Source organism: Cricetulus griseus, chromosome 6 (assembly GCF_003668045.3).
Source record: "Cricetulus griseus strain 17A/GY chromosome 6, alternate assembly CriGri-PICRH-1.0, whole genome shotgun sequence".
NCBI classification, from domain to species: Eukaryota; Metazoa; Chordata; class Mammalia; order Rodentia; family Cricetidae; genus Cricetulus; species Cricetulus griseus.
The window spans coordinates 112,667,076-112,688,876 of NC_048599.1; the positions used below are offsets into that span (position 1 = coordinate 112,667,076).

At 32.0% G+C, this 21,801-nt stretch overlaps 1 protein-coding gene across 3 annotated transcripts in view; it reads right to left on the minus strand.

The window, feature by feature from the left end:
* The window catches only part of Slc4a10 (solute carrier family 4 member 10), a 156,006-nt gene that overhangs the window by 84,751 nt on the left and 49,454 nt on the right, over positions 1-21,801 (minus strand). For 2 of the 3 annotated variants that reach the window (XM_035446803.1, XM_035446802.1), the window contains 4 exons: positions 20,465-20,653; positions 11,599-11,690; positions 5,249-5,406; positions 1,113-1,200 (listed from right to left, as the gene is read on the minus strand). In XM_035446803.1, coding sequence (XP_035302694.1) covers positions 1,113-1,200; positions 5,249-5,406; positions 11,599-11,690; positions 20,465-20,653 — 527 coding nt within the window. The remainder of the gene's footprint in view (positions 1-1,112; positions 1,201-5,248; positions 5,407-11,598; positions 11,691-20,464; positions 20,654-21,801) is intronic. The other variant, XM_035446804.1, reaches the window with a different exon arrangement.

Here is a 21,801-nt window from a genome sequence, read left to right on the forward strand (position 1 = left end):
CCTGAATAAATTAACAATCCTCCATCTCTTCCCTCTAACTCCTTCCACATGCTCCATCTCAAATTCATGACCTCTTCATAAAGATTATTATTGTCACATATATAAATGAATAAAAATATTAACAAAATCTGCCGAATCTATTTAGGGTTGATTGTGTGTACATTTTCGGGGCTGACCACTTGGTATTGAATAGCTAAGCTCAGCCCTGAGGAAGACTAACTCTCTCAGTGGTTGTTAACTACCTATAGCTCTTTGTCAAGGGATAGGGGCCCTGGAGTACCTTCTTTCATGTTAGCATATCTATTAGTGTTCTTGGTCAGTCTTATTTGATCAGTCATTATTGTTGAGTTTTCATGGGTTCAGGTTTTTAAGATATTATATTTTTAAGACTTACATCTCTCTGAGAAGCTAATGAAAGCATTTATAATTCAAAATAGAACCACACAGGTGCTTTTGCTTTATAAATAAATACATTTGTATAACAGAGATCAGCATCCCCTTAAGATCCATCTACAGCTCCATTAATAGTTTTAAGATCATAGTTAGGAACATAGATATACAGATAGAGATAAGGACAGAGATACATGACAGATGGATGGATGGATGGATAGATAGATAGATAGATAGATAGATGATAGATAGATAGATAGATAGATGATAGATAGATAGATAGATAGATAGATAGATAGATAGATAGATAGATAGATAGTCAGGCAATTGGAGAGAGCTTGCAGAGTTTGCCCAGCTCTTGGTGTCATATGCATCTTAACTACTATTTTTATTTAGACAGCAAAGTAATTTTTGCTCCAACAAATTTTCTATGATATTAATATATAAGTAGTGCTAACAATGTTGGCCTATGTACTGTTGAAAATACAATATACTATAAATGTTTAACTGTTTTTATGACCATGTGTTCTCTTAAAATTATTATTCATGGCTTTAATTTATCCTTTTGAATAAATTTTTCTCAAGGAAAGTCAGTAGTGAAAACTTGGGAAAATGGGACTCAACACAGAGAAATATGATTCCCAGAAAACTGTCATGAAATGGACCTTCAAACATAAATTTATCTTGTGAGGAAAATATTCATTATAAACACACATAAATACCTCATCAGTCATTAAAGTTGCAATAGATCTGCCGATCTCATGGTATTGCTGACCTTTTCCCAGGGGTCCCAGAAGAATGAACAGAAATCTGTAATTAAGAAGAAAAAAAACTTGAGCTAGAAATGTAACAATAAACTTAGTAGAGCAGAATCACCCATCTCAATGGAATCACTCAAACGGAGGACTTTGATGTGAAATATTTGTGTAAGTTCTGACTGTTCATTATGATTTTGAAAATTTTTCTGCTTGAGACTTCTGTATAATGTCATCAGGCAATGAGAATACTGGGTTGTTTTTATCCCCAGGGTTTTTGCATTTTACTGTCTACATAGCACATGCATTTGTGACTAGGAACTGTAAACATTTTATGTCCTTAGAAGAGAATGATAGGAAATTAAATCTTTTTGTACAGGAAGCAGAAAAGTTCACAAGTACACAAAATGAAGAAACATTCAAGTGGAAGAAAGGCACTATAGTATTATACATTAAGGGAGAACATATTATTAACATCCAGTCACTATATACACACTTTTATTGAACACAAAAACTGCTAGGACTTAAAGATTAGTTGGGCAGAAGAAAAGAAAAAGGTGTGAAAATTAAAGAATGCCATGTATTTTTCAGTAGTATTCTGTAGTGCTCTTGTGCTAAGTGGTTTACATTATTAAGGACGACTCTATCAGATGTAGTTCTTAGTTAATATAATTCCATGCTTTGCTTAACTGTAAGCTTTAGAGATTGTATCATTGTGCTTTTTAAATTTTAATTAGGCTGCTGATTTAATTTAGAATTAGAATGTTCATATTTTGGCAATTTTCAAATACAGAAATACTACATGTGGCATATAGACTATAGATTTTGTTTCCCATTGCTACAGAAGAATTTATGGAAATAAAATTTTATGAGACAAATGCAAATCTACATGCTTATATTTAAGTGTGTACATCTGTATACTAACCTTAACTAAAGCATTTCAAGCAATACCAACAGTGCTAGTTATATATTCCCAAAGACTTAACTATTTTAAGGATACATGTTTTAAAAACAATTATGTCAAAGGCAAAAATGAAGAATCAAGATAATCTTTGTGGTTTTCAGTATTACTTCAAAAAGCTCTCTATCCTCCATAGAAGAAACTATGCATTTGTTTATTCTAGAAAAATATATAAAAAGATAATGCTATCATGTAAAGGATTCACAAAGCCTAATTGTATATCCCATGAAAGCCAACCCACTGAAGGTAAACAGCAGTTATGGTCCCTACTGTATGATAGACACACCATTAGCTTTCCTCTTTGACAACAAGGGTTTATCTTGAGATTCATCATTTTATATGAAGCATCTATTAGATAACTGATAATTCTATCAGTTATAATTGAGCCCAAATAAAATTAGACTCTCTCTGTCCCCGTGTGTGTGCACACAGTTAATATATAAAAAACAAGAATAGTTGAATGTGATGGCAGAAGCTTTATCAGCTATAACACTTCTGAGAAAATTTCTAACCTGTATCTTGCTATTTTTAAAGTTTCTATTGCATGTGCTCTTTATAAAGCCCTAAAAGATCACTGTTCTGACTTAATCACTACAGGTTGCCTTTGTAGTCATGGCATGCCCTTTTTTTCCTCCTAAGAGAGGATAATTGGGGTTCAAAGATAGTTTTCTTTATTCTATTTGTCTAATCTTCCATTTTCCACCTTTACTAAATAAATAGCCCAGTCCTTTCAATCTGTCCCTGCACAGTAGTTCTGTTGTGCCCCAATTTTTTTCTTCATTGTCTCTACACATACTTTGCTGAAAAAGCCTGACACTTTTCAAAGTGAGGGTATATAACACTATTATGGCTATACTCTACTATTGGGAATTTTTCTTTTCTTTGAAATACAACAACTGTCAATGTCATAAGCAGCCCTCTTTTTTCTCAAAGGTCTCCAAATACCTTTCTCAGTGGTGAAATACGAATATCCAACTGAATGAGATTTTGAAACAGCTACAATGTCTCTACAATTAGAAAACATGACACATGAAATCAGAATCCTAGATTTTCATAGAAGAAACTATGCATTTGTTTATTCTAGAAAAATATATAAAAGGATAATGCTATCATGTTTTTGTTGTTGTTGTTTGTTTTGTTTTTTTGAGACATGGTTTTTCTGTGTAGCCCTGGCTACCCTGGAACTCACAGAGATCCTCTTGCTTCTGCCTCTCAAGAGCTAGGATTAGAGGGTGTGTATATCAGGCTTTCTTTTTTTGGCCACCAACCAGCTCCCAACCATGACATGGAGACTTACTATTAGTTTTGAATGTTTGGTCAAGAATAGGCTCATTTTTGGCTAGTTCTTTTAACTTAAATCAACCTGTTTCTATCTTTTGTCTCTGGCTTTTTACTTTTTCTTTCCATCTGTATATCTTACTTTCAATATTTCTTATGTTTGTTGTCTGGCAGCTGCCTGGCTTCTGACTCTGGGCATGTCCCTCATTCTCTCCTCTCTTATCCTCTTTTCTCCTTTTCCAAGGCTAGATTCCTCCCTTTTTAATTCTCTTTGCCTGCCAGCCCCACCTACCCCTCTCCTGCCTAGCTATTGGCCATTCAGCTTTTTATTAGACCAATCAAGTGCCCTAGGCAGAGAAGGTAAAACAAATGCAACACACCTTTACATGATTAAACAAATGCAACATAAACAAATGTAACACACCTTTACAGAGTTAAAAAATTTTCTACAGCATAAACAAACGTAACACATCTTTGCCTAGTTACAATAAAATTCTACAACAGGTGTGCGCCACCACTGCCTGGCATCCAGAAACTCTTAATACTATGTAGTTTATGTGTAGAAAAATATAGCCTTATTCACACAATTATATACTATTTTAATACAATAAGTTTACCTCCCCATTTTAAATTGAAAGTTGAACTCACTCTTTCTGGGGAGCAGAAATTGTATGGGATAGATAGGGTGTTAGTGGGGGCAGGGGAGGACGGGAGGGAGAGGGAACTGAGATTGACATGTAAAATAATCTTGTTTCTAATTTAAATAAAAAATGGAGGAAAAAAAGAAATAAAGTTGATATGTGAATCAGTGTCTTTCAAATGGAATACATGGAAATTGACTTCTATAACCATAATTGTAACCAGGTTTGTCACTCAGATCAAGCAAACAAGTGCTCCAACTGAACACCTATAGAGATGCCTTACCAAAAGGGTCCCTACAGAATGAGGCTTCTCCTACCACTATTCCCTACTTCTTTAATCTTATCTGTAACTAAATTGTGGAGTGATTTGTGTTATATTTTGACTTATAGTCAGATGTTCACAGAATTAAAAATATTCTTAAAACCCACTTGACAAAGCCACAGCACTTCTCAACTCTTTCAGTTTCCCTAAGTAGACAGGCTCTGCCATGGCTAAACAAAGCCAGGTGTGAATAGGACTCAGATGAAACGGTCTCAGGAGAGACCGAAATAAGATTCCTAGATAAAGCAGCAAATCTACAATCCTAAAGTCAATATTCTACTTTTTGTTTTCTCAAAGTTTTACCCATGAGCACCTGTCTATTAAGCAGGAATCACTAATAATAAAACTCAGTTTTTATTATTTTTATCTATTAGTTTTAATATATCATTAAATAGAAACATGTCCAGGTAACCAAATTAAACTTTGTCTTTTGACCAGAATCAACTATTTTCATTGGATGACTACCAAAGATTCTTCAAAATCTTGGAATGAAAGACCAAATATGCTAGGCTTGAAACATGAAACATTTGACCCCAACCCAGCCATTCCCACAGATGTTGAAGGCCTAATCCAACATAGCTGTCTTTCCATGATCCTCTCTGTTATGACTACACACTGAAATCCTCTTCCGTGTGCTCAATATAATATTTGAAAAACTGTGAAACAGACCTGGATTCTACACTGTGGAGCATGCCAAAAATGAAATAGGAAGTTTCAGAAGGAGAAGGAGAGGGTTTAGTACGTCTTAAAGCACTCCTCCAAGTTAATAAACAAGAAACAGCAGGTTCATGGATAATACATTCATTTCTAATCAAGGATCTATCAGAAAATTTCATTAAAATATTACTATTTCCTAAAATAAATTAATCTACAAGCACAAAAACTGCTTGGATACTTTTACCTGCTTGGGATTGGAACTTCAGCCAGGCCTTGGAGCAAGACAGCTGGAGACAACCTGACAAACGCAACTACAGTTCTCTCTAGGAACTCCAGCTCTCCCACCAAGATGTTTGAAGCCTCAGCACCTGGAGGAATCTTCTTCATAAAATGCAGATCAACCTGAGAGCATCAAAAGCAAATATTTTAATCATGTTTAATTATAGTGTCAACAAACTTAATGTTTTATAATAGATGAATTTTATGTTTCAACTAATATTCAACATATGACTACTTTAAAATAAATAACATAATATAGCTTTAACATTTATTTTAGTTCTAATTGTAATATGTTCTTTATATTGTATAGTTGGCCTGAGAAATTTTTCAGTTTAAGTTATTCACCATATAACTAAGGTATGACAGAATAAAGAAAAATAAGTTAAAAGTAGAGCATTTAGAATTACTGTAGACCTATAATTGAATTTCTACTATGAAATGTCTGTGATTTAAGTGAATGAAAATAAAACAAAAAGGACCACTAAAAAGAAGAAATGCTAAAAGAAAAGGGTGATGTCTGAAAATGCATGTAGAATAGTCTTTAAATACATATCATTTTTATGCATGGGGCTTCAATGAAAATGAAGCAGTGACTTTAAAGTAAAATTTGCAAGGCCTATTTCTTGTTTCTAACTCATTTGAGTTGCTTTTTATGGAACGATGTTTTTAGGGACTAGAAGTCTATCTGCCCTAGTAATTGGTTTTATGCAATTATGCTAATGAAAAGAGGACCAAGAATCAAAGTGAGAATAACTGAGAGAGAGAAAGAGAGAGCTGTCATGTATCAATGAGGCTAAGAAGATGTTTTTAGATAAGAAAATTATTTTGAAGGCTTAAAAATCAGAAAATCCTATTCCAAGAAGTTTTAAACTACCTTATATGCACATAAGTAACATTATACAGACCAAGTAGCTTATATTTTAAAACATATATGTACATAAACACACATATATGCATTTGTTTAATAACAATTAAAAGAAGAGGACATAAATTTGGAAGACAGCAAGAAAGGATATATGGAAGAGTTTGGAGGGAGGAAAGAAAAGGGAGAAATGATATAATTATATTATAACCTCAAAATTAAAAGAATTTTAAATATACCTTATAAATCAATAGCTACAGTCTAAAGATTATGTTTAAAATGTTTCTGGAATTACAGTATTAGTACATTTATTTAAAGATATGTAATATATTTATATTATAAGCTATGACTATTAAAATAGTGAAACACAGTACATATATCTGTATTTCATTAAAAGGATTAAATTTAATAGCAGTTTATATAGCTGTAATAGTAGAGCATTTGCCTAGCACGTAGTTGGATTTACATAGCCTCTCCAGCACTGAAAAAAAAAACCACAAGGAAAAAATAACAATATGTATCATTCTATTAATGGTATAGTGATACTTTATCTCACAGAATCATTTATGATATAAAAGTATGCATATAAATATTTCACAAATATTATAAGCTACAAGCTCCATCATTTTTTCTATAAATATACCTCCAATATAAATGTATAAGTTCTTCAACTATGTATGACAAATATTACTTGCCATATATTTTGATTTTGTAGATTGTAACCTTTTAATTCATGGGTAAGCATGGCTCATTTGTGGCCTTATTGTGATATTTGAAATGCTTTAAATTAGTAATGTTTATACTTTTGCCATAATGGAAAAGATTCCAGGAAAAGGATAAAGGTTTCCTATACCATATATGTTGAGATATTTTGTTGTTGTTATTGTGAATGTGCACGTGTGATAAATGTGCATGTGTACATGTTTGTGAGTGTGCACACATATGTGTGTGCATGTATGTGAATGCTGGAAGTTAATGTCAGATATCTTCCTCTATCTTATACAATGGAGCAATGTCTCTTTAACCCAGAGCTCACTGATTCCTTTGATATACCCAGTCAGCCTGTGTCAGGGATCCCTGTCTCTGCTTCCTGAGTGTTAGGTTTACAGGCAGTTGACCAGGACTGCTGGCATTTATGCGGGTGTTAGGAATCTGAATGCAATCCCTCACATTTGAACAGCCTACCTAGCCACTCTTAGTACTATGGGGAATATGTAATATTTTTTTAAATTCAAAATTTAAAAGAATAAATAACTAAATGTTATCAACCCATAGAAAGAACTATTAATACAATAGAACAGAAATTTAAGAGAGAAATGAACTTTTTACAAAGATCAATAGAGGCTTCTGAGATGGCACATGCATTTACTGCCAAATATAAGACCTGAGTTCAATCCCTTGAACCTAAGTGCTGGAAGAAAACAACTGACTACTGCATTCTGTCCTCTAATCTTCACATATACACTGTAGCATACAAATGCCCCCACCCAAGCACACACACACTCACATACACAAACAGATATAATACAAATTTTAATTTAAAATAAAAACTTAATTTGCAATTAATATGAAATTTATTGGTAATGCTTTAAGTATAAATTCTACCTAGAAGATTTTTTTCAAATTCATTTCTTACTCAACAAATATAAAAGTCTTTGCTATTAAAGTCTAGATCTCAGAGAAGGGGTAGATATAGAATTAATTGTTTTAAATTGAAATTCAGTTGAGTCAAGGATTGCATAGTATATTAAAGAAGTTTAGTTTACAAAAATGTGACCATTGTAAAAATGTGACATTATACATGATTTTAAATAACATTGAACCAGATACATGATTCTAGATCTCAGAGAAGGAGCACATACAGAATTTATTGCTTTAAATTGAAATTCAGTTGAGTCAAGGATTGCATAGTGTATTTAAGAAGTTTAATTTACAAAAATGTGACCATTATACATGATTTTTAAATAATATTGAACCAGATATATAATTTACTAGAAAAAGCTATGGGGAATCTGATTTCAAGATCAGTAAACTTATTGTTTTATTTTAAATATAATAAATTATACTCATATGTGTCTGTGATCAATCATTGTATTGAAATCATATTATGTTATTCTTGTACTACATGGATATTTAGTGAAGGTGATATATTTCACAATACATTAATCATGGTTATATTTTCAGATTAAATTATACCTAGAGTAGTCCTATATTTTTATGCTTACATTCACAATTCAAAAAGAATCTCTTTTAGAAATATCTCCACCTCTTATTAAAACAAAAGGTTACATTTAAGAACAACACATTTAATCTTGTATAAATTTATAGCTACCTAAAGAGTACTTGAGGGTCTTGGTTACGATGTCTTTCTAAGACAATCCTCTAGTGGACCTAAACACTTGAAATGGACATAGAAAAATCCTAGAAGTTTCTAGTGCTTTGAAGAGAACTTTGAAGAATCAAGCTACATTTTGGGAGTTGTGGATTTATACCATATTTCTAGACTCTGTGGGCCCTACAGATATGCCAAGAAGGGATAGATGGCTGATTCTAGCTATTTGGGATTTAAACTGTTGGTGAAAATAGCTATCTCTACGCAACAAGATAAGAGAGAAGACCATGATGGAGCTGGAGATGCCTGATCAAGGCATCTTAGAGATGAAAGAAAAGGAGATGAAGATTTAAGGAGAAAGCTAGAGTCTTAAGCCTATTAGCAAAAGCACAGCAGTTAATAGAGGTTCTTTCAAGGTAAATGGTGCCTGCCTGACACTATTGGGGAGCAGGTGGCATTTTTAAGTTCTCTAGGACTCAGTTTTTATCCCTAAATGATATGACTAAGATTCTTAATCCTAATATGCTTCGTGCACAGCAGAAGAAAGATGCAAAAAAGAGAGGTTCTTTCTAGGTAGGTAATTATGGAACACTTCTTTAGGGCATTTGAAATAAAAGAATCACTGTTGACATAAAATAGCCATTTCTCCTGTGTTTATAAATAAGTAGAACAAAGAGGTTTACAGGATTTTGAAACACCTACTTTTTTGAAGGCTTAATGGGACGAGCCATAATCTGATGTAGTAGATTATGTTAATTTGTTACTTAATTAAATAAGCCTGATGGGCCTAATCACTGTTGAGGCTAAAAATATATAGATTGAAGGCTGATAGAACACAGGATCAGGTTACATAAAATGTAAAAGGGCCTTTTTAATATCTCAATCTTTGAGATTTATTATCCATATAACATTAAGATATTGAAATGGACACAGTATTGTGGAGATTAGCTGAATTATAATGAATTGACCACCAAACTGAAATAATTTGGTTAAAAACATCTTAACTTGCATACCTTCAAAATCTGGCACTAAGAATTGTTTCCATAGTGATGGGTCACAACAATGCTCTCCAAACTCTAATTTTCTGCTCTACCAGGTTATAAAACTAGGAATGTTTCTAGTTTTGTTTTAATGCTCTAAAACTGAGGAGTTAAAACTATTTTGAATCTTACAAGATTCCTTCAAAAAATCTGTCTCAAACATTGTTAAAAGTGCTAAAGATTCAGTGGAAACCAGCATATTAAATCTGGTCTGGAATTTATTTTGACACTACCATTCCCACTCTTAATACAGTGGTCACTTTTCCTTGAGTAGCTACTTTATGCTGAGTCTGACAAACTGTAATAGCATTAAATCTCCACAACAAAACAATTAACATGCATGATACTTATTTTGGGCAATATTAAGGCTGCAGTATACAGAGCCTGTTCTAGACACATAGCATTCAAAAGGTGTGTTCTTTCCAATGAACAGTGCTATGAACAAAAGACAGAGGGATGCAGATGGCTAGTCTAAATTTCTACATCAGATGGGCCAGCAAATGAAAATGAAATGATGAAGGAAAGGATTAAAAGAGAGAAAATCTATTTTTCACATTTCTGTAGCTCTAATTGTTAGAGGGTGCTGGGGATGAGACTACTGTCCTGTCTTTAATTGGTGATCTTCACATCTCTTTAATGGTGTTGAATTATTTTTTAAGGTCATGAAGGTAAGTCACCATAAACTCCAAAGTAATATGGAAATGTATTTCAATGTATAGGGTATTTTTAGCTCAAAAATAATTTATTTAAAGGATAATTAATCTCCGTAGTTTAAAAAAATCACTGTTTTTGAAAAATGTCATATATTCCATTGTTATAAGATAGTCATTTTTTATATTATCACTTTTAAGATTGAATTTATTTTGAATTAAGAACAGCAGAAATTAAATTTATGGCAGTTTGTGACAGTTTTACTATAACTTACAGATGAATGATGATGTAATGCTTTAAAGATATAATTCTTAGAGTGGCAGATGGAATACATGTAAACTGGCTTAATATTGGAAGTACATGCCTCCATACAGTGAAATGAGCTTTGAACTACTGTAGAAATAGAGCCCAAATATGCCCTCACCTCTCTCTCTTGCTGGTGTGGAGGTCCTTTGTCATGCCTTTGTTTCATCCCACATGGACTAGTATGCCCCTTTTGTTGGCCTCCCAGTCCCTGCACGCACAATTAACAGACTTAAGCTGGTACATCATGCTCCCACAATACTCCATCAGGCACCAGAGGGAAAGCATGCACAGAACTAGCCTAGCTCATGTAGATATTGTCCCAGGATGCTAAAACAGGTCCAAGGAGCAGACTGTCATTAAACTTTCAGAACTTTGGTTTAGATTATTTCCTCGTACAATGTCCATTCCCACTTCCTCCTGTTGCTAATGCTAAGGGCTTTATCAAGTACTAACTACTTCCTTATCAGCCATTCAGATAAAATTGTTCAACATTCTTACTTTTGACCAATATTAAAACTTCTCTGATCTACTCAACTGTTACTTTGTCACAGCTACCATAGCTCATATACAAAGTCTGGGATGCATTAAACAAAAATTTCTTCATTTTCATTAACTCATTTTTAAAGGTATATCCAAATAAATTATTTTATTTAGATAATATCCAACAAGAAATAACTCTCAACATAACCAGCCCTTAGACATGTTTCTATTCAAGCTTCTATTGTTACCTTCTAGGGTATCCTTACACTGACTTCTAATTATATAACTAGACAAAAGATTTATATCAGATGATTTGTTTTCTAGACAATAGGAAGATTATTTTGAGGGCGAAATCTAGCAAATATTTTAAAACAACAGATTAAGCTCCCTATGAAATCCACGTGTCCTTTTTACTGCAAGAGATACATTACAACAAGTGGCTGAATCCAAAAGATGATTCGTAAAACTAACACACTTGTTTTCCTAAATAAGCAAAGCCCTGAACTGAACTCTCACATTGTCTATAACAATTTCAAGCTTTGGTTGAGAAACCAAATAAAGGCATGTGAATGCATGTGTCAACAGGTAACACACTTCGACTAGTGATTTAGCAGCTTACTTAGATGGAAGAAAGAAAAGCTTACCTTGCTAAAGTCAACAGTGCTGTTTTCCCTGCTAACATCATTTTTATTCTCAGCACAGGCTGGAGCAGACTGAGGAGAAACAAGCTGACCTGCTGAAAGAGATTGTTATTACAGAATACAAACAATTACTTACACAGTTCTAGGCATACTGGGTGAAAGATGAACTTCAATTTAACTAAACTAACTAGAATTTTTAATAAGCTTATGATGTAAGCATGAACATTAAATTAAATAGAACTACATAAATATAGGGATTATCAGTTACAGATAGAAATGGGAGAAGTCAATCAAGAACTTTAAACCAATTATCAATTTTAAACTCTAAATTATTATACTCTTTGAAGAAATTCTGCCTTCAAAACAATTAAATTTAACCATAATTTAAAGTTCATTGACTTCAAAGTATCAATCAAAACTAACTGCATATATTTAAAAAGATAAATTCCAAGCTCTGACTAAAGAAGTTTTGACAATCTAAGAAAGGTTGAATATCAGTAAGGGCTCAGTGTATTCTTAGGTTCTATTACAGTTATAAGTGCAAATTACTACTTTCTTTAGCAATAAAATTTGGAGATGGAGCTTATTAGAAATATGTGCTCTTGTCCCTGTAACTATTCAGTTACGTAAACTCTAATATTCATCTGCTAGCCAAGAAGAGATAACTATACTAGAGTTGTATCGATTTTCCACCAACATGATTGAAAATATAATTATGCTGTAGTTGTCCCTCCTTGTATGAAAGGTGAGGTTAATTATGAGGATATCGGAGCTGGGAATATGACAATGACTAGAAAGCATTAACATCCATCATTCACTATGTAACAGTCTTTGCAAGCACAAAAGTTAGCAATTAAATGATAACTAACCCATTTTACTTAATTTTCTCTTCCTGTCTTCTGGCCATCTTCACCTATTATTTTCACTGTGCAACAAGTAATGACAATTCAACACTGAAGCCTTGACTATATTTATATTCTTTGCAGTGGCTTCGAAGTTCCTCTTTTCCTTCATTGATCCCAAACACAAGAAATACTTTGTACCTAACTTCTCCCTCTCTAATAGGAAATCTCAATTTTTTTTCAAAATTCAACTTTATTCTTATCTTTTATGATTGCTGCCAATTCTGTACTTCTCTTAGTTCCCTTAAATAGCGACATAAAAAATTTTGCAATTTTCCCTTGATCATCAAATATAGTTAAAACCCAAATTATTTATTTTAAATACTAGTATAATTTTACTGCTTAGACTAGTAAGCCTGTCAATCAGAGATCATCTGTTCATAGATAATAATTCTTGGATTAAAATAACTTTTTCAGAAAGTAATAGATTTAATATTCTTCTAGAATTTAAATATTTTCTGCTTCCATCAAACAGAAAAATAATATATGCTGTGAAGGTAAAGATAAAATGGAAATTTAAAGAAAATTCACCTCAACCCACAGACACAGATTCTGACTTTTGAATACATAAACCAAGGCAATGCATGCCCTTCAGAAAAAGTCAGACGAGCTTTTCATTCTCCCATCTCTACCTGCAATTTACCATTCTCAAAATTATAACTGTTATTTTAAATAAGCTTTTTACATGATGCATTTGTGCTACTAACAGATGTCTTCAATCACCAGTTTCACAACATTTCTCTGTATTTACATGATATTACGTATATTTAAAACTAAATTTATTAAACGTTCAGTAAATTCACTGGTAAGACTCATTATAGAAAAATTAAAAAAATGTATATGTTTCTTATAATAATTTATGTCATAAGGTCATAAGCTACATGGAATACCAATTGCTTAAAGATGTAAGAAAACACATATCTAAAAGAGTCAACCCAATACAAAATCAACTTTGATGAGACTGAATCAGATAGCAAATACTTTAGAAATTAAAATTTGAAAAATATCTAGTTTTTGTTTTCATTCATGTATCACAGGAACAATGTTTTATAAGTTATATTCAGGTTATGAACTACATTTAAACATTGGTACTTACATTTCATTTTGTAAATATTTGTAATCTCTCAGGTGCTGCTATTATATGATAATTGTGATAAATATACTTGGAGATTTACAGTTCTATGCTATTCTTGTTTTAATATTAAAAAGTATAAAATGTTACCTTACATAGCTGGTAATTAGGAAGTGAATTAGGAACTACTATCTCTGAATATTTTAGGTGATATTAATAGTGACCTAGTTGTGGATATCAAGCAGGAAGTACGCTAGATGACAATAAGTTCTTGCTATTTCCAGAGTACAGACATGTCCAGAGAATGAGTACTACAGTACAGAGAATATATGCTACAGTACAGCCATCCTCTGATATAGGTACAGAAGCCACAAGTATTTGTATTTTCTATACTTTAGAATAATACATAAATATATTTATCATACACGAAGCCCTTCAAAGTTTAAATAGCATTTAAAATTGTAGTGTTACTTCTAAAACTTTTCGTTAAATGATTAAAGTAAAATAATATAAATAAATCAGTTTTGAGAACTTTTTAGGGTTCTGAAAATCTGTAGGTATCATTTAAGATCTAAACCAAAAAGCTTGGTTATGTTATTTAGGAAAATTTCAAGACTTTAAATAAAGCTTATTCATTTTTGTTATATATACAAAGCTAAAATGTGTGCATTGTAATACTCCATAGAACTACTAGATTCCTCAGACTGTAGAATAGCTTTCATAATTTTGTTTTCCATCATAATTTTTTGCTTAAGATCTTATTTAATTCAGCTGTCACCCACTTTTCAGATTATGGGTTTATATTCCAAAATGCATTCCATGAACTCAAAAACTATCACATAAAATGAATTAACAAATTTAGGGAAGGGCATCTCTAATATGCTGACTTCTATGATGAAAACTGTCATTCCTAAAATAACAATTTTCAGGCATAGTGACTATTTCCTAATGGAAGAGAAAAGAGTTTGCAACAATATTTACCTCTCCAGGGCAAACAAGTCAAAAGTAAGAAATCAACACTCATATATTGGAAACTTTGCAAATACCTCTGGCTTGTGATACCTTTCTAGTTACTTTGGCACTATGCTTACAAACAGATATTTTGCCCATTTCCTTCTAATCCCTTCACCTTGTCCATTGATTATTGTCCAGATTAAAACTTCCTGTAATCAAATGGCATTATAAACTTAGATTGCCTTTAATATTATAACATGTAAATCTTAAGGCATTAAAATACCATGAAGAAAAGTTTATGAATTCACTATTCTTACTATATTTCCTAAAAATTATTTAAAACTTGATAAAAAGTCAATATCATTAAAATTAACTGATGCCTATGACTATTTAAATGTAAATATTTGAGAAATCTAACATCATCCTGTGTATCCAAATTTCATGTTTAATTCATCTCAATTATTTATTTATGTTAGATATATGGTTCTATATTTCAATAAAAATTTAGTATGTTTCATTATATGAGATAAAGTGTATAGTATATAGCATTTATATTAACAGCTGTTTGATTTTTTTTAAATCATATTTGAGTCTTTAATACAGTTCTCTCCTATATGTTAAACTGTGTGTATGAATGATGGAAAACAGAAGTTTTAAAATTTTTTATCTGGTCTAATTCAAATCATTAGCTAATTTGTTACACATATGTACCATTATTTGCTAGTGGTTAATCCAGCATAAATCATATGTAGTAGAAGGAAACTGGGATGAAGACATGGAGGTACAGTACTATTGTCCTAGAGTCCAAGCTGGTTTACACTACCTCAGAACCTTCAACGCATTTAGAGTACCCAAAGGGTAGGAGATGAGGGAGGTACAGAGATGAGATGAGCCTGTTAGAGACAGACACAAGACAGAGCAAAATGAAGAAATATAGAGATGAATGACAAAGTTACATACATGTGCAACAATACATTTATTTATGGAAATAGAAAACATGAAGAAAGAGAGATAAATATTTAGAAAATTATGATTAGGTGAGCTATATTTCAAAAACAGAAAGAGTATGCATGCAATTAAAATTGTTGAAAACTGGTATGTCTGAAAATAATTAGTTTCAAATAATAAATTAAAGCTTTAAATATGTTATCTTAGAAATATATTTGCTCATAAAATGTAGAACCAATTTTCCATAGCCTTTAAACAGACACATCACTTGTGTCAATAATTACCATAATTTAATTTTCTTTCAACATTTTTCATTTACATTTTCCATATATGGGAATCTCTTAATCTCTCCAGTAATATTAAGACATAATATTCTAGCTTTCTCCTTCAGTGTAGATCATTATGAAGGATAAATATTACATGCCATCTTATTTATGATAACACAATATTTTTAAAAGAATGAATTTCTAAACACATAAAGACATCATGCATCTGGAAATATAAAGTACAGCATTATAACAATAAAAGTGATTTTACGGTAGTAAAACAAGTTTAAAACCACAAAGAAATATCAACAATACATATGTGTTTCTGTTTTAAAGGTTCAATCCACCTGGGTCAAAATACTCAATACATATCTACATGTTCTCCACTTTGAACAGTGAATTAGAGGAAATTAACAGAAGCCACGTAACCCTTTCAGAGTCTACATAAAAGCTGCACCTGGAAAGTATTCTAACTAGGAGCAGGGAAAGGTGTGGAAGCAAAAGAAGAGACAGAAATCAATAGGAATGTATCGGGGGAATGAAGATATCCTATACTCTGGAAACCATGAGGCCCAAGAATTATCAGAAACATGTAATTAGGAAATTAACATAATTTATAATAGAATTGCAATGTAAGTGAATACATGACCTAAATAATAAATATAAGCATTAATTTGTTTTTTGACTTACTGACCATCCAACACAAGTCACATTTGTGTTTGGAAAAATATTTCTAGTTTCAAGAAATAACTTGAATAGTATTGATAGTTCTCATTTCAGTACATTTTTACAGGGTTCTAATGTCAAAGTAGATACTATTTTCTATTATTTTTGCCATTGTTTTGCCAAATGTAACTGTCACTTTTTATTGAAACATCAGAATCAGTCATTTTAATTCTCACAGTTTTGATGCTTAATGAAAAGTGAAAGTTAAACACAGCATGTTGGCATTTAAAATGCATGGTGAATCCATAGCATCTTGCATCTTAACCCTGAGGAGAATGTGCAGTATACCAAAAATATTTACACATATATGTACCATATATATACATATGTATACATATATACATATATATATGTATATATATATATATATATATATATATATATATATATATCGTAGGTATATGTATTTGTAGGTGAAATTGATGTAGATGTATTTGTAGGTGAAATTGACAACTTATCATAAATTACTAAGAAAAAATTACAAACAAAGCATGCATTGGGGAAGAGAAGAGAAAGACAATAACCTATTTTGTTGTCGTAATATGTGAAATATGAAAGACCTACATTTGAAATGAAGTGTCGGATGTTTAACCCTTGAAAAAACAAGCAAGTTAGCATACCCACAGAGCAATTCAATCAAGGAAACAGAACCCTATTCTAATTGTTTTTAGACTTCTTTAGGTAAACAGCACTTGATTTTTTTTAGAGCATTTAAAAAATTTGACCCTAAATCAGAAAGACATTTAACAAGGATAGAGAGCTTACTTCTATATCTTTCTTCTTTTAATGAAAGTATGTTCTATTGTCAAGTATTTTAGAAAATCTTCTATTAATTTTAATTTTGTCCTCTTAAAAGAAGAAAAATCAATCTTTATGAGTAAAATATTTTGCAGAAGAGTTTTTTAAGTAAGAGAAATACTACATTTACTCTTTTGCATGTCAAAACTCCATTGAATCTCTTTTTACTATCACACCATAAAAATTAAGTCCCTAATCCATGTTTTGAAACAGAATGTCAATTCTATATTTATGCTTATGCATTCCAGTTTCTTTGTTTATCTAAAGTTTGTCAGTTTATAAGGGTCATAAGTAGATGGAGAACCTTAGTAGCAAAGGTCTTTCGCACATTCTTTCACTTGTGGGTAGGAAACTTATTTCTAAATTGGTGAAGTCTACACATATTTTCAGATTTCTCAGCACACATAATTATGTAAAGTGTGTGAGGAAGCAAAACAGAGTCATGAGGAGGTGTTAGAAGCCCAGGCTTAGAAACCACTGCTGACAGAATGCTGCACAACAATACTTAATTGGATATATGAATCTTATTATAAGTGCTTCCAAGTTTCTATTACCCTAACACACAACCTGGAAAGATTTGTATGTGTTCATATAAAGGTTGACTGTACAGATGGCAACAGAGTTACTCAGATCCTCATTTTTAGAAAAACTAAGCCATTTCAGAAATGAAACAAAAGTAGTTTCTGTAAACCTTGTATTTACATGTATCTACATGTATCGACACATAGACTTGTGATTCACAGCTGTAATTCTGTCCTTTCTCTTTAAATTAACAAGGGTTAAAACACCAACAGTAATATAGGTCTGTATATGGCAATAACTGGTCAGTTAAGTAAATCTCACACCTTCTTTTCATTCCCCTAAAGTGTAATGAAAATTTCAAATATAACTATTATCCTCAGTAAAACTGAAGTGAAAATCATAGAAATTGCAGCTTGTAAAATCATTACCTGTTTAAATAAACACATTTTTGTCTATATGATATTATCTGATCTCCAATAAAATGAATGAAATGAAGACAGAGTTTGTTTGTTCAAAAGGTCCCCAAGTTCTATGAACATTAAAACATGGTATAATTTAATAAGGGTTTTAGAATCTAGTAACTCAAATCTCTTGTCAAAATTATTAAGATTGCTTATCAAAATTATTAACATTGGCTAACCAAATAAGTACTAGAACTGTAAAAGCAACAATAACTTCAGCAACATAGTTTCCCCCTTCTCTTCTTCATACTCCTCCTCTGGGAAGCTGCCAGAATTTACAGCCTGTCTGCCCAGGGGTTTTTCTCTTAAACTCTAATAAAACTGTCCTCGAGCTTCCTTAAAAAAAAGCACTACATTTATATATCAGATTATAAAATCTTCAATTTCACATTAATATGTATTATATGTTTTAAATTAAATTATAATTTAGAATATGAATTAATTTAAATATAGTATTTGTCTCAATGTGAGTTCTACATCCTCAAAATAGTCAGTAGAATCTTCTAATATAAGTTGATATATGTCATAGCATGCTTGTAACACTTCTAATGAATTCTACATATACATAATATATATGCTTCTATGTAATATCGATGCTTTATATTCAGTCAAGGACAGCTTCTATATCTCATTTCTGTCTTTAATTTATTAGAAATTAAAAAAATTCAATACCTTTGTTGGCTTTATAGTGTGTAATAAGTAAAAGATAATATATTCTTATAAAGATATGGCTCAGTATAGAAACATGAAGCAACAACAGACAAAAATAGAGAACACCAAATAGCAATAGAGTAGTGACCAGAGTAAAAAAATTCCTTCCAGCTTAAGAAAATGGAGGACTCTATATACATGCATTTTCAATGAAATAGACACTTCTCTCATAGCACCTAAATCTGAAATAAATACTTTAAAATAAACTATTCAATTAGAAATATATAATTCATTATTATTTAATGTTGTCTTGAGACTTAATGTACTTAATGACCTCAACATACTCTGAAACAAAACTGACCCTTCACTGAACTATTTGTTTTATTTGTGTACATTTCATTCAGTAGTATGAAAACTCCTGTATAATACAAAGTCTCATGAAAACTTATCTTCATATATTTGTAAAGTATTTCTGAAACGTTTGAAAATGGAAAACAATCATACAAATATTCTGTGCTGTCAATCCATGTGCTAGAGTCAATTTGCCTAAGTCAGTTTTTCTAATAAGTAATTTGAAAATATTTTCATTTTTATTTGATTTTTAAATCAGTATCTCATGTGCTAGGTTGATCATGAACATTCTATGTACTTGAGGCTGACCCTGAACTTCAGATTCTCTACTCTCTACCTAAATTCTGGGATAGGTATGTACCACAACGTCCAGTTTACTCAGTGCTGCAGATAAAACTTGGAGTACTGGGAACACATGGCAAGCATGGTACTGACTGAGCTACATCCCAGTCATTAATTTTTGTCTTTTAGAACTGAAGTGCATTTACAGCTGACAGAAGAATAACAAATCCATAGGATCTTCCTGGTACCTTCATTTTTCCTTTTTCAAATTATGATAAGAAGTTAAGCAATTTATTAATGTAAATGATGATGAATTCAAGAAGAAAACAAAAATATAGGGTCACTAGAAAATAATAGTGCTCAAGCATGATGTCATGTGAAGATGGTGAGGAGGCTCCTTGTACATTAAGATGCTGCAGTGAAAACGGAAACACGCTCAAGAGCAGAGAATAGGCTTCAGTTAGGTGCAGCCACATAAGCCACTGCAGGATCTTTTTATTAGCAGTAATGAAATCTGTTGACTATGGCCCAGATGGGAAAAGCTTCTTTTTCTACAAAAAGTAAATAGTGATCATTACTGTTTCAATTAAACGGCCACTACAATGCACACCACTGCATTGCTCTTCTCAGCTATGAGAAGAAGCTCAGATTTTGGTCACGATGCCAGATGCATTCCATTTACATCTGCTGTTTAAATCTGTAAGTTGGCATTAGATATGGTTTAATTTACTCATTCAGGAGCCTTTTAGAAAAACGTTCTTTGTTACAATGTCCAAATTTTGATGGTGAAAATGAGAACAATATATAGTACACACACAAAAACCAATTCTACTAAAATTATGAATTTCAATAAAATGTTTTCAAATAAAAGGCGTTAAGTATTTGGAAACAATTTACTACTTCATGGTCCCATAGAAGATACAAAAGAGCACTTACCATTTTTATCCATGGAATTTGGTTCTGATTGTTTCTTGCCAATATCAGCAAAAGATCGGACAATAGGAATCCTATTGGTGAGTTTTTTCTGGTTCTGGTGATGATGCTGTTTCATCAGTGCTTCGTGGACTCTGTGGCGTACGTCTTCATTCAGTTGACCTGAGCTGACTTGCTGGTCAAGGACCATATCTGAACAAAGGAAGAAGATAAGGAACACAGCTTTTCTGTTTAAAATGGACACCTTGAATATTGTTCAAACTAAAATAGGAAGGAATTCCTTTGATATTTCAATGTGTTATGTTTTGAATAAAAGTCTATCTTTTATAGGATTGCTACATGTGAATTTTCATTATAAATCACTCATTTTAAAAAATACTTATTATTTTTTCAAATATACTAAGTTGTACTAAAGAAAGTTATTTTATACATTATTCATACTGATGGGTAGGAATATTATGAGGGTAATCTCAAACTAATAGATATGTCTCTGTCTCTCTCAAACACACACACACACACACACACACACACACACACACACACACACACGTAGAGTATAGGTCTCCTTTTGACATTTATGAAGACTCCAATACACTCAAAGTTTATAGCAGTATGAATGGTAGTTTCAAAGTTGGGTTTATCACTTTTAATAACAGAAAAATGCGAATCACACTAACTAAACTGAGTCCCTCTTTGCAACCCAGGCTTGCTTCAGACTTATACTCCATATTTCTCAGCCACCTAAGAACTCATATTCCAGATGTGCAGTAGCCACACACCTGGATTTACACATATTTTAATTGTTTCTTTTCTATGGCTTTCTAGAAGAGAATAACTTTCTTGATTCCTGTAAGTGATGGTAGGAACCACAGGAGGGCTCTCCAGCATCTAGTCCAGGGTTTAGAGTGAAAAGACTCTTGTTTGTTACAAAATCTTCTTTTTATCCAGTGGCACCCTTAGAACATGTTAGGTAACACAGAACTGTAACTGTAAAACATAGACATTCAGAAGATGGAACTGAGTACACTGATACTTTCTATGCATTGTATCAAGAATGCCAATAAAATAAAGAGCTTTTTTATGGGCATTTGAAGTTCCTTAGTAACATAATATCACCTCACTGAACCTCAGTGTAACTAGTCTGCTTTCAGAAAATCAAATGTTAACTCTAACTGCTTTTGGGAAGTACAGCTTATGTAAAGCAAATGCCAACAAACTCTGTCCTGCTGCCATATTTAGTACATTGCAGGCTTTAATATTAGCAAACTTTTCCCTGATAAAACTGGGATTTCTTTTTGAGCAAAATCAAAATGGACTTGGAACAAACTCTAGTTGTGTGA